The sequence below is a fragment of the Harpia harpyja genome, chromosome 10 (assembly GCF_026419915.1).
Source record: "Harpia harpyja isolate bHarHar1 chromosome 10, bHarHar1 primary haplotype, whole genome shotgun sequence".
Classification (NCBI taxonomy): Eukaryota; Metazoa; Chordata; class Aves; order Accipitriformes; family Accipitridae; genus Harpia; species Harpia harpyja.
Window position 1 is genome coordinate 26015243 of NC_068949.1, and position 13718 is coordinate 26028960.

The 13718-nt window shown below is 38.8% G+C and overlaps 1 protein-coding gene across 3 annotated transcripts in view; it reads left to right on the plus strand.

The window, feature by feature from the left end:
• Positions 1-13718, plus strand: part of WDFY4 (WDFY family member 4) — a 147233-nt gene that overhangs the window by 71625 nt on the left and 61890 nt on the right. For all 3 annotated transcript variants that reach the window (XM_052798548.1, XM_052798550.1, XM_052798549.1), the window contains exons 40-42: positions 10957-11034; positions 11950-12153; positions 12976-13027. In XM_052798548.1, coding sequence (XP_052654508.1) covers positions 10957-11034; positions 11950-12153; positions 12976-13027 — 334 coding nt within the window. The remainder of the gene's footprint in view (positions 1-10956; positions 11035-11949; positions 12154-12975; positions 13028-13718) is intronic.

A 13718-nucleotide genomic window follows, 5' to 3' on the forward strand; every position in this document is an offset into this window, starting at 1 on the left:
TTTATTCACCAGGCTTCTCTTAGGCCAGCACCTAAAATTGTTGTTGCTACAGAAAATTATTTGTTTGTTACACCAAGAACAACAAATTTCACAGACAGCAAAAAATTTTACAGAATTGTTTCACATGTAACACTCATTCTTAAGATAAATATGGCTAGTATACCTAGTATCTCTAGTCATTCACCTGTGGTGGCAATGCATTATATTTTGAGAAGTATTTAAACATAGAATTTCCATTAACTTCAGTGGAAGCTTGAACTACAGGCTTAAATTCCTTCTGTGCTGGCAATGTATATCTCTACATCAACACTTACAGGAGTTTTTTTATGTTTTGTACAGTGCCAGGACTTAATTACCTAGTACAAGTAGTAGCTGCATCACAGATAGAGAATTAGACCTGTCTGGGGCAGGGCTCTCACCCCACATGATTCCACCAGGAAAGAGCACTGGGGCTTTATTCACTCCTGGCTGTCAGTCTTGCTTTACACTTTTTGCAGCCATCTTTTACAGGTTGTGCATTAGGTTTGGGGAAGAGGGAGAAATGACCTGTTTCAAATTAATATGTACAGATCATACTCACAAATTCTTGGGTGAGATGTCTGTGTGCAGAAGTCTGTGTTTTAGAGGGTAGTTTTAAACAAGGGTTTTCAAACAGAAGTGTTTGATTTTGAACTGGAAGGCTGATGATGTATTCTAAGGCTCTTGTCAGGGCATAGAAGACTGAGCCCCAGGACTTAAAATCAGCGTTAGCTCAAAATGCTGTATGTCAGTGGGCTTTGACTTATGTAAGAAAGAAGCTTTATCTCAAGTTGACAGACATGAATTTACATAGACTTGGCCATTATCATCCAAGATGTCAGTGGCAACACTAGCAGCTGAACCCAGAGCTAGTTAGTGGACCAGTGCCTTCAAATACTAGCTAATTCTTTCCTGCATTGTTATAGCATCTTTCAATAACTGACTGTAAAATGAAGGCTGATGCTGATGAGCCTGGGTTTTCAAACAATAGTAGAGCCACTGCATCAGAGAGTGGTTGTTCAAGGTGTGGAGGAATGCAGGGTACTGAAAAGGAGAGCAGGGTTGAACAGAAAGAACTTGATAATTTGGGATGAAGGAGGAACAAGCTCAACTTAGCAGTTCACGGTAGGTGAAATGAAGAAGATAGAAATATTTGAAACATAATCACGATTACTACTTAAACAAATATTTTTCTTACCAATCACTCAGTTGATCTTTTATTAGCTTTTCAAGTTAACTGAGTTAAAACAAGCAAACATATAATGGCATTTCTTTGAAAAGTGCATCATTTGTGTAACATCTTTATCTTCAGAATAGAAGGATAATTAACATCACTAATTATCTAATTAAGTTCATTAACTATCCACCAACAGTGCACCGTGAAGTTGACATTATGTTCTTCTGTCAACAAATGCTTTGATTTCTTAGGAAGTAATTAAAATGTAAATTAGCATGTCATTAAATGCACAAGGGAAGTTTGGAATCAAATATTCATTTAAAAACTGCTCATAGCACACATTTTTTTTTACTTCAATGAAATAGGCACTTTACTATTAATGATGTATATTAAAAAATTTCCATTATAATATTATTGTCTTGTTTAATAACTGGCTCAAAGCTAAATTACAGTATGCTGCAGCAAGCTGGAAAAAGTTTCTTTAACTTTGAACAAAGAAATTTTTATGTCCTCTTAAGCGGGTATCTGCTTACTTATGCTGGTAAGTATCTCACTTATCATTTTCAGATTATTCCCAAGATCATAAAGAAATAATTCAACAGGTCAATAAGTTAGATAAGAACTGCATGAAAACACAAAATGCAGAGCTATCTGATTTTATGTAATACAAATCACCAAACTTTCTGAAATGCGTGGGAATAATTTCCACATTCACTGAAGACAACTGTTTAACAGAGAAGTTGGAATATAAAGGTTGTATGATGATGAATAAAAAACCATTAGGCTGACTCAGATCCACAGGCCACTCACTCCACAGTCCGTCCCCAGAAATCCAGTACCGGTTGCTACAGGAAATGGTGTGTGACAGCACAATGCACAGTAGAAAGTCTATCCTAGCAAAACTGTTCCTTTCTTGATTTATATCACTTTCATCTTAAAACCTAAAATACAAGAAATAATATCCCTTCCAAAACTTTTTGTTGGTAACTATTCAGAGGGAGTTTTTCTGTGTTTTTAAACTCAGTGGTGTCCTGTGGCAGTGAAGACCCTTCATTCAATTACGCATTGTATGAAAAGATGTTTTCTTTTATGTTTCCTGCATCTTTTTTTAAATAGATTTTTGCTTTCCAGACTAGAGATTGTGTCTCATTTAGGTTTAAGCTTGGATATAGGATTTCAGTGAGTGGAGTTTAATGTTTAAAGCTGTTGGCATTGAAATCTCATCTTTCAAGAGCTGCTGGTTGCAGAGTTTTACTCTCATGTAACAAAGAGGATGGCAAATGAATTGAATGGTGTTAATGTGGATGAAAGCAGTGTTTTATCTGGTTGCAGAGAAACCGTAGAAACAAGTGCTAGCCAGTGAAAGAGAATTTTTTTTTTTCCTGCTGAATATATAGAAAGTAAAATAACTTTTCATATTTCTTGGTTCAAATATGTCCATTTTCTTCCAGAATTTTGATGCAACCTATTATTTATAACAAATTCAAAAAAATTGTTTGAATTAAGTTGCTTTATATGGATCATTTGATTCAAAAGCCTGAAGCAGCATTAAACCGAATCAAACTTATATTTTTGTTTTAAAACTTTGGGTGGAATCAACATTCTCATCCAGTTTCCCAAAAGAAAATAGTTTTTCATTATTCTTTTTTTTTTTTAAAGTTCTATATTTGGTCTATTTTTAAAGACAAATAATGCACTTTTTCAATTATGCTATTTATTATTAGAAATCTTTATAAGGAGAAGAATTATGACCAAATTTGCTTATCAACAAGTTATGAGTTTGCATATGGTGTCTCATCTCATGCAGGGAGCATTATAAAATGCACATAGGAGTCTGGGTGCCCAGAAAATTAAGTATGAGTTTCCATCAGCAGGGACTGAAAATAGCTAAGAGTGTGAACTGGATGGTGGTATGTGCAAGTAGAGAACAGGAAATCAGGGGAGGTCCTAGAAATCTCTGCAACATGAACTTAAATGTTTCTCCTAAATGAGGGTATAAGTTGCTAACCTGTGCTGAAGTCTGTGACCATTCATTTCTTGCTGTTCTCATCCTTGCTAGCCAAATTAAAGGTAAAGCTTGGTTGTGCCTGTGTTCCATTCATGCTTTCTGCTGCAGAGTATTCTGTAGAGTCCAGGATTGTTCTACAGGCACTAAAAAACTCCAGAAGTAATCTTGTCACCTTTAAATGCATGCCATTTTAGGAAAACTGATAATTTTGGGGGTCAGGGAAGAGATGTTTCTTTGTATTCTATAGTCTGAGCTCTAAGCATATGCTAATTTTTACAGAATTCTTTCATCAGCTAAAGGATTAGTGCACATTTTTCTTAAATAAAAGCCATGATTCAAATGTAATCAGAAAATGCCAGTGCATGAGGTTTTCAGATAAATGCATTGAGATACTATGTAATAAAGCCCTAAGTTACATATACCTGTAGGACTTCACAAAAAATCACCATTTTAAATAAAAATAGGAAAATGGTGAGTAAGAACAAGTGAAGGCAAGAAGAGACTCCATTGCTATTCCCCATAATGCCGAAGTCTGGCCACCTTTCACTAGAGGTAAAAGCTAATACCTCTGCTGTAACAGGATGGAAACTGAACCCTCAAGAGGTTGAGTGAATTATCCCAAAGTCACAGAAGTCATTCTCAGAGATAGGATTAAAGAACAATTGAGCTTTTTTGCTATTAGGAGACAAGTTATCTGTTCTCCCAGGAATTCATCTCTTCAGTAGTATCATCTGTTGGACTGTGTGTGTATGCACACATATATACATACATATATATAGTTGCTATAGAAGTAAAGCTGCTTCTGTGCTGCCTGAGTTTAGCTGATAACTACAGTGTGGAAGTCTCATCACATGTACACCATACTTTGGGTTTATCCTCTTGAAACCCACCCCCATGTGTGGGTACATTTATAATGCACTGAAATATGGAGTTTTTTCTCATTAAGTTTGCTATTCCCCAACCAACTGGTGATGCCAGGAATCCATCCATGATCTTAGGAGCAGTTGGCACTGTGCATTAGCCTCCTAGCGGGTTGAGGCACGAAGCTTCCATGCAACACTTAACTGCTGGAACTACAGTCTGTTGAAAAGCTAAATGAATTTTGGCAAAGCAACAATAAAATCCACATGGCAATAACAATTTTGTGATTCAAAAGAGCCTGCAAACAATCCTCAGCATGGAGAGTGTGTGCGAAGGACTAAGATAAACTGATCTTTAATCTGCTAAGAAAAACATTATCTGCCTTAGCCTAATGCTTGTTACCTGGTGACTAATGAAACCATTTTTCCTCTTATGAAATGAACCTATTCGCTTCCTAGTGCATAGCCAATTACCTGAAAAGTAGTCTTGTCACAAGATGGGTGGCTTATTGTTTGCACAGGGTAGCAGTATACCTGGTCTCTGATTCACCATGTTAGTTTTAGTAGCAGTAGTAGACTTGGAGATGTTATGCACTTTGTCCCTGTATCTGAATGCAACAGGGCTGGTGAATTGGAGAATTCACCCAGCTCTAGTAATTTACTATAACATTCAGATTCTTCTCTGTAAAACTGCCATGCTAGCTGTAATCCTATCCTCTGCTTGTGAGGCTGTTGAAGAAGGGATTGATTTATTCTCTGTGATTTAGCAGGAAAGGACCAGAAGCATTGGGGTCTAATTGTTCATGTCAGGAAGGGAAATTCTGGTTAGATGTGTGGAAAAAGGAGAGCATGAGAACTGAAGTGAATACAAGAAGATGGTTTTCACGCCTCAGAAGAGTTTAGGCTCAAAACTTAACTGCTGACAATCTGGCTCTGTAGGTATTTAAGTCATAGTGGTTCAGGAATTTTCCATTAAAAAGATTATTGGCTTTAGATGGTAACTGTGAAAATCAGTCACTTTTGTGAGAAAGTGTCTCCTTCCTGACTAAGTCACAACATCAGTAACAGGAGATCTGCGCTGGTTAGGGCATGCAGTCCAGAGGACAGAGCTGGGATACGGGGCTGCCAAGAGGAGCAATGCTGCACCACAGGTGGATGCCATTTAATGTTGTGCTCCTGGGAAATATATACTTAAGTAAAACTGAACAATTTGCTCTTTATAAAATGGCATTTCCTTAGTGTTCCATTTCATAAAAAATGCAGCTTTTCTGTTTTATTCAAGATGGGAAGAGTGTATCACATTAGTATCATGTCATATTTTTCATTCTAATGATGATAATTTCCTGTTTTGCTCTTTTGCAGTCATCACCCATAGAGGTTTTAAGCATGTTTAATTGCCATTTTTAAGGTACAAGTGCTGTATATGTATTATCTGTATGTTTGTACCTTAAATGCTTGGATTAAAGGCAAATCTTCCCCCTTCAGTAGCAGACAACCTGTATATAAAAGTTGCGAAGTATATGCCTAAACACATCCTGAAACACAGTGATTTATTGAATCATGGTCATCAAATCTGTTTCTGCCATGCACAAACTCTTTGCCACTGTCACATATGCTATTTACATGCAGTTTCTTGTGTCTCTAAGAGCTCCTTACCTGCTGTTATGTTCTTCTATATCCATAGAATACTTTCTAAAAGCCTAGTGATTGCTTGAATAGCTGTAATTAGATCAAAAAACCTTCCATGTAGAATTGTGAAAGCCCAAGTTAGAGAAATACGGTATGTGGACTCTTTCTGTGATATAAGATCTAGTATCTGGTAAATCAGCTATATTAGAATACTATCTGGCACTGGGAATGTAAGAGTAGAAGTGATTTCCAAATTGGTTTATCAAATTGTTTCCCCCTCCCACTACTGCATGCTGTCACCATATACATCCTCTTTGTGGGCTTATCAGGCTGTTTCAAATTAAATCAGGTTGGGTTTGCCCCATCACCAATCCCCCTTCCCTGCAACCAAGTCATAGTGGCAGGATGTTCCAGAAACTCACTTGTTTTTGTTTCCCCATCTGTAAGCTGAAGACTTTGACCTCTGTCATGAAGATGTCTTGAGTTGTACTGGTGAAAAGTACTGTACAAGAGTAGATATTTTCGTTATAGCTGTGATGCTATATGAATGCTCTTACTGTGTATGCTTCTATATTTATAATATTTCTTTTGCTTGGAAGAGCAGAGTAGTAGGTTAATATCACCAATTCTAGTCCTCACTAACAGATGACTAAAACACACGCTTCAGAACAACTACGTGGGTATTCTCACTATCATCCATGGGACTATTCACTTGGTACAGTGAGGGATTTGGATATTTGGGCTTCCCTTTTGGCCTTTCAAAGTCCAAAAATATTTTGTCTTGAAGTTTATTTTTATTTATTAAGAGTTTTGGCACATACTTTTGTGTGCATGTGTGTTCTGTAATACAACACGTAGCCTTTAATTCCCCAAAGAAAACCTCAAAGTGCAGTGCTCCAATGACATAATGTTTCTTTAGGAAAGAACTGTGGCATATGTGGCGTCTGTATCATGCAATATGAGATTATTATGGCAAGCCTGAATATTTATGGGGTGCAGGAGTACTAAGTGATATATATATATAAAAATAATAAAAAAATCAGACATAAAACATTCCAGAGCTCAGTAGAGAATTGTTAACTTAGAAGTCACACCTCAACCTTTTTTCTTTCTTTTTTTTTTTTTTTTCTTTTCTTTTCAACTGTTTCTTATTACAAGCAGCCTTTCAATTGCTTTAGTTGAAAGAAATTATAGAAAATCCACTCTCTGGGGTTTTTTTGGCATGCTAATTTGCCTGTTTGCCAGCATTTTCTCCTTGCTGGTTTTACCTTTCCCCAATGCTAATCATTTTCTCTCCTATTTGCTTCAGGTCTCCATGCAGCAGGAGGAGAAACAGGTTTTGATTCTGTGGTTCATTTTTTTTAATAGGGAAATAGCTTGTAAATTCCATCACCTTTTCAAGCTCTAAATATCGGCTGGGGAATCTGAGGCAGCAAAACAACCTGATTCTACTTAGAATGTGATTGTCTAAGGCTGCAAAGTACAGAAGGCTGTATAAAAAAGACTTAAAGCATGGTATCGTACTCAGATTTTTAGGCCAGGATGGGTCAATATGGCCTGTTAGTCTGCTCTTCCCTAGAATGTGAGTCATATTTCTTGCATTTACACCTGCTTTTCAGCATATGAAACTCAAACCTTATATTATGTTACACAATATTAACAATTATCAAAGCTGGCATATTGTTTTTGGTCAAGATAGATATTACACTGTGGCTCTGTTGTATTTAATCTACTGCATAAGGAGTTGCCATTTTAAAGGATAACTACCTACAATTTTTAATGGAAACTCTTTATTTGTTAGAAACTTGTTTGCACTGGTTGTTCATTAAGCATTACAGTGTAATTGTTCTGACTGAACACTTAATAAATAATAGCCTGGTCTATATTCTCCATGTTTATTTGATATATTTTTCAGGTTTTGTTTTTGTTTGTTGGTTTGTTTTGCAGGTTGGGGTTTTTTGGGGGGGGGGGTTGGTGGTTTTTTTTTTTTTTCCAGTCACAATGATCTCCAATTTTGTTAACTGTTCATTTCATTTTACAACCAGATGGTTTTCCTGTGGGGATCATCATCAGGGACATGTTCATCTGGTTGAAAATGGCTAGCTATAGCTCATTTGGAAGCCAAAGTGGTTAGTCTTCAGTTCACCAGACGTGGCTAGCAGAATTTTTCTTTCTTAGGACTCTTCATATGTTTCAAAGGCTAGGAGCTGGGTCAGTGAAGTCAGCGAGAATCTTTGCAGTGTGGGCTTTGAACTTAGGGGTCTGATCGGTGACCATGAGTGAAATAACAGACTATGAGCTACTTTGAAACAGCTGCCAGGAAAGCACTGACTCGGCTTGAATAGCCTGTGGGTATCTGAAGTGGTTGTTAATACTTGGAGGAATTGGTTGTCTATTCTGAATGGCTTTTACCCTATGTCCACATAGAGCTGGGATCTCAGCTCTTCTCCTGTACTGGGCCCGGCTCAACAGCACAGAGATGCTGTTGCTTTCTAGGTCAGCCTTTATAGGAGTTTTATATGAATTATGGAATAGTTTTGTGAGGCCGCAACTGTGATTACAGGTTTAATGATGCTTTAAACAAACAAAAATGTAATGACTTCCATCAGTGTAAAACAGGAGCTTCCTGCAGGGAAACACCAATAAATGTGACTTCGCGGCAGGGGTACAGACCTGGCTGGCAGCCAGCAGTAATCGGCACACCACATAGACCTTGTGTGTTAACTTAATTATAGCACAGTGCAAGCAGCAGCTAGATAGTTTGCTGTGAGGAATCACTGCCAGCATGGCACAGAGTCCATGCATTTAAAAGTTACCCATCTGATCCATGGCTTTAGGTAGTGAGAGGCTGGGACTTTCACAGCCAGTTTAGCCTTGTGCTGTGACTCACAGCAATCTCACCTTTGTCAGGGAAGCTCGGGTGGGCATGAGAGCCTTCGAATGGCACTGGGGGCACTTTAACCTCTCCTGTATAATTTCTGATGAGCTTCTGCCTTCTCTGCCACCTCTAATCCTCAGGAACATATCAAAGGAACAGATACTTCTGCTACTCTCTGTAATGCCGTTAATGATCAGCCACTCTGATTCCTTTTTTTTTTTTTTTCTTTTTTTTTTTTCTTTTGCCACTTCATGGCTTTGGTGTACCTTTTGTAAATTCCTGGGAGGGGTAGGCAATCTTATTTTGACTTCAAAATCATGTTCAAGTAAGCCTGCATCCTTCCTACAAATTTGGCTGGCACATGGAATAGATATTTATAGTTTATTTGGATACTGTGATTTTGGAGATTCTCTTTCTTTCAGTAGTGATTAGGAGCATCATCCTGAGTCAGGTCCCAATGTGCTGTACCATTAACTTCAGGGAAAAAAAAGTTGCTCTTTAAGAGAGCTTTTGGTTTGGAAAATTTTAAAGCAAGTATGCCCAGAAGATCAGACATGGCATCATGTAGTTGTAATAGGATAGCTAGAATCTTTTTCCAGGAAATACACTGTCAAACAGGAGACCGTTAGTAAGAAGGCTGTGATAATGAATTCTTCCCAGTAGCTACTTGTCAGCAGTCACACAAAGAGACACTGAGCAAGGAGAGAAATAGATGGAGCAGCTATCCTTGTGTTTGCATAGGAAAGTCTGAGTTACAAGACTGTAGAACAGTCCCCTGAGCATTGGACAACATTTTAAAGCAGAGTCCTGTGCTGGTTCTTCAGTTGCCTTCATGCAATAAGATAAAACGAGCCAGTAGCTTACTCAGCAGCTATTCAGTGCTTCAGCTATACACATAGCCTTTCCATATGCTTTGTGTCTCTGATCAGGCAAAAAAATGTCATGAGAACAAATACTTTACTTCAAGTCTCTTTGGGACCCAGAATTTCATAGATAGCTAGGAGAAATGGGGGAACAAACCTAGCATTTTCAAAGCTGGAAGCTTGTCTTTGATTAAAGTTTAACAGGGGAATTTCAGGAATTAGTATGATAGTGAAAATCTTGGGTTGTATTTTGTTATTTGCATGATACTAGTTTCGCACCTGAGGTATTCTACCGAGTTTAATAATGTTTCTGCTGACCTTTTCAAAAGGGAGGCTCAGATAGGAAGCACTGTTTGAAATTTTCCAGTTTGTGTTCTGTATAGGTCTTGGCTATTTGAACCCTGTGACCCCAAAACCTGTGGGTTTTGATGGAGTAGATAAGAAGAGAATGAAACCCATTTAATTTCCCTACTCCCTGAGTTTAAGGATCCCACCACACTGGAGCATTGTTAGTCTGTGTAACTCTGAGGTTAGTATTTTAGTCTCTCTTTTGTGGTTGGAGAGGTAGTGGTTTAGGGCAATTGCATGTCTTGCTGAAGATCACATAACAGTCTGTTTGCGAGTGGGGAATGCAGCTCATAATCTCTTGACAGCAGTTCATCAGTCTTGTACTTGTACAGAGACCCTTAGCTTGAGAAGTTTATTCCTATAAAACAGCAGATGAAATGTATGACTGTTAATACAGGTTCACTGTTCTGTGAGTCTAGTGCATTCTGGAAGGAAAGGAAAGGTGGCCAGAAAGTTCTGTCAGACTGCTTTGGAATACATGTATTTCCAGAAACACCTGAGTAGCACTGGGGTTTAGGACATGTCTGTGCTGTGTAGTGGAGCAGAGACAGTTATTATGGGTATTGTCTTGCACTAGCACAGCTCTGCAAGTTTCCAGTTGTAGAGGTAGCTCAGATATCTCTGCATCAGAATCCCTTTAAATAGTGTGTTTATACTCCAAGTCACTTGTTGCCAGAGGACTTAGGCTCCTAAAACTCAAAAATGTTTTTGGAAGCAGTTAGCTTCCTGTCTGTAAAAAGGGGATATGGACCATTCCTTTGTTTTGCACTTTCTGTTTACGCAGCAAGGAGCAGGTGTATTGTTATGGATCCCTACCTCAGCTGAGGTCTCTACAACAGATAATTGTCTTTTATGCTACTTGCAGTATTAACTAATTCAGCTCCAAAAGGAGGAGCCTTAAATTTTATTTGCTGTTTTCTTTCTCCTTCTGAGTAGTTCCACTAATGACCGTTGTTAAGATCATGAATATGCTTATCTTCCCGGTGTTAGTGTGCAACTTGCTCTCAAATGATTGCCTCATCACTATACTGTCTGGAGAGCCATCAAACTTGCAGACACAGGTCATATTCCCTAATTATTCTTGTAAAAGACAGAGCAACTAATGCCTGCTTCTGCTTCTCACAGAGTTTACACCTGCAGCACCTTGCTGTAATGTGTTCTGATGTTTCTTCTAGGGATTTGTGTCATGTATGGAGCAGTACCGAAGAATTGGGCAGGAGCTGTATGCCTCTTTGTACAAGAACCATGTACAGGTAAAGAACAGGAATATTGTGCAACAGCTTTCTGTTGTTGAAAGGATGCTCTTGGACTACCCTGAGAAATCTGGCATTTCAGAAGTGAGATGAGTAGTCTGCCCAAAGAAATGCTGAGAGTTAATGAGTCAATACTCTGTTCCTGACATCACCCCTGAAGTGTGATATAGCATCACTCACCAGATTCTTCACTTTATCTTCAAGAGCCTTTTTTCTTTTGTTTAAATGAATTATTCCACTCCTACAGTGGCAAAAATGAAAGTGAGGACTTTGACCTTTTTTTCTCAGCAGCCAATAAAACTTTTCAAGAGGTCTCAAGCTTGTAGCCAGTAAAATATCACAGGTATGTTTTTGTTTCAGGATTGGCCATCAGAGACCAACAAGCTTTTCATTCTTTGAAATTCTCACCTCTTCTCTCCTTTAAATTGATATTTTATTGTCCCCCAACTCCCTGCACACACCTCCTAAGCAGAAATAATTAAATTTATGCCATTCTTGGAGGGAGCACAGTACACTTCTGACTGAGACTTTCAGACTGTGTTTTCAGCGAGCATGGTTGTTGCCATTTGACACAAACATTCACCAGAAAAAACTGGAGTGACTAAAACCTGTGATGCTGTTCTCCTGACTCACTGCTTTTGATTTGGAAATCTAATGAAAGCAGCCATTTTCAAGGAGGTTGAAGGTTGCGACATGCTTGTATTTATCACTGTATCTTAGTTTGACTAGTAGTATCTCCCACAGCATACTTTCAGTGGTCAGTTGGACCTGTGTTTGCTGGGTCTGCAGTGCTCCCTCTGCAGGGGTCCCATCTGGTAGGTTGGGTAGATCCCTCTGAACCACTGGGGTGGTGCCACTGCTAGGCAGGAGGACAGAAGTGTGCAAAAGGTGGCACAAAGTGGTTCTGTCCCACAGATGTTGCAGTGTGGTTACAGCAAAGCAGCCAAGGACTGGATGATACTTGAGGAGCAACTTTTCTACAGAAGAGGCCTGTGGAGAGATGCACCACGATCCTTAGAGCCACGATGGATTCTTGATTGTTATGAAGGGCCTTCGCGAATGAGGAGGAGGATTCAACATGTGAACACCCGAGTGGCAACTATGCGAGTGAAGAGTGAGGTAGAAAGCTTTTGCAGGAGGTGCACAATTTCTGTAGCTGTTGCTGGTGACTTTATACTCACCTCTTTCTTCTGGTTCTCGTCACCTGATTCATCAGTATGCTGTGCCACGCATAAAGAACCCACTGAACGGGTCTGGTTTTGAGAGAATAAGAGGGGCTGCAATGTGTTTAGCAGCAACTTAATGATTTTCCCTCTTTTCTGGTATAAGATCTCCCCAGAAAGTTGAGATTATAACCCAACCATACTTTTCTGCTTGTAGTATCTCATGGGTATAGCGCTTCCCAATGTATGCAACGGAGCCCACTTAGAAGGCTGCACTGTTCTGTTAGTCTTATGCTTGTCAGGGCTGCTAGAACTGGTGGATGATCAAAAGGGGAATTAGACTGGTTTGAACTAAGCATTGAAGTGTATATGTGCGTATTTACAACTGTCTACCTCCGTAGTGTCTAAGTGCCAAATCCTATCAACCAAAGCTGAAGCACTTTAGTATATCAGGAGGTTCCCATCTCTAGGACATTTTCAGCCTTTACGTGAAGCTTGGATTCTGGTAGTTTTCTGTAGGCTGGGTGGTATGTTTTTTATCCTATAACTGGCCTCATGCAGGGTCGTCTTTGAAAAGACAATAGTCCTTTTGCTTAATTGTTGACATTTGTTCCTACATTATATTGTTCCTTTGGGTCCTTTCAAATGAGTTTATTTGAATTTCCAAGGCATTTATTTGCAACGTAGTTCTAAATCTGTGTTTTTCTCTGCAACAATATTCTGAGTTATGTTTACCTGTCTGCATATTCCACTCTAGTCATACCTAGTCTCTTTTCAGGTTCTCCTAGCAAACAGAAATGAAACAACACCCCCTGCTGAAGTGAATCCAGGTAACCTGTTAGGCCTAAATTACATCAAGAGGGTGGACACAAACAGCCAAAGAGAATTGGAGTTAGTGTATGGAGTTCCAGGTCAGAATTTCATCTAGTGAAAAAAACTTATTGTCAGTGCTCTGGGCTAAAAAGTCACTGGGAAAAGTCTGGGAAAAGACTGATGCAATTGTTAGAGGTGGTACATAAATTGTCTTCAGAATTTGTTGCTCTCTTGTTGCCACCAGAAAGATCTGAAAGCAAAAAAGCAATCTTGAAATGAAAGCTTTGGGTGTTCTTGGGCACCTGGAAAGCTCCTAACTGCTTAAACTTAGAAGGAAAAGTGCAGACTTTCCCCCTGCTTTTAGTAGACACTCCAGTTCTACCTCTGAAATAATATTTAAAACCAGGTGATAGATGGCTATTACCACTTGGTAATAGGAATTGTAACTTTCTGAGAATGTGGACAAAATAATGGAAAGCGGAAGGAAATCATCAAGAATATTAACATTTCAAACTGGTTTTCAACGTTCAAAATAGAACCAGATTTTTCAAAATATGATCATTATGTCAACATTTTTCATTTTCCAAGGCCAGGTTTTCTGTTACGTGAGACAGTAAAAGAAGAGGGGAGGGGGGATGAAGTATGGTATAGAAGTCAATAGTTTTTCAGAGGGGGGTGGAAACATTGAGAAAGAACTGTAGTTTGGAA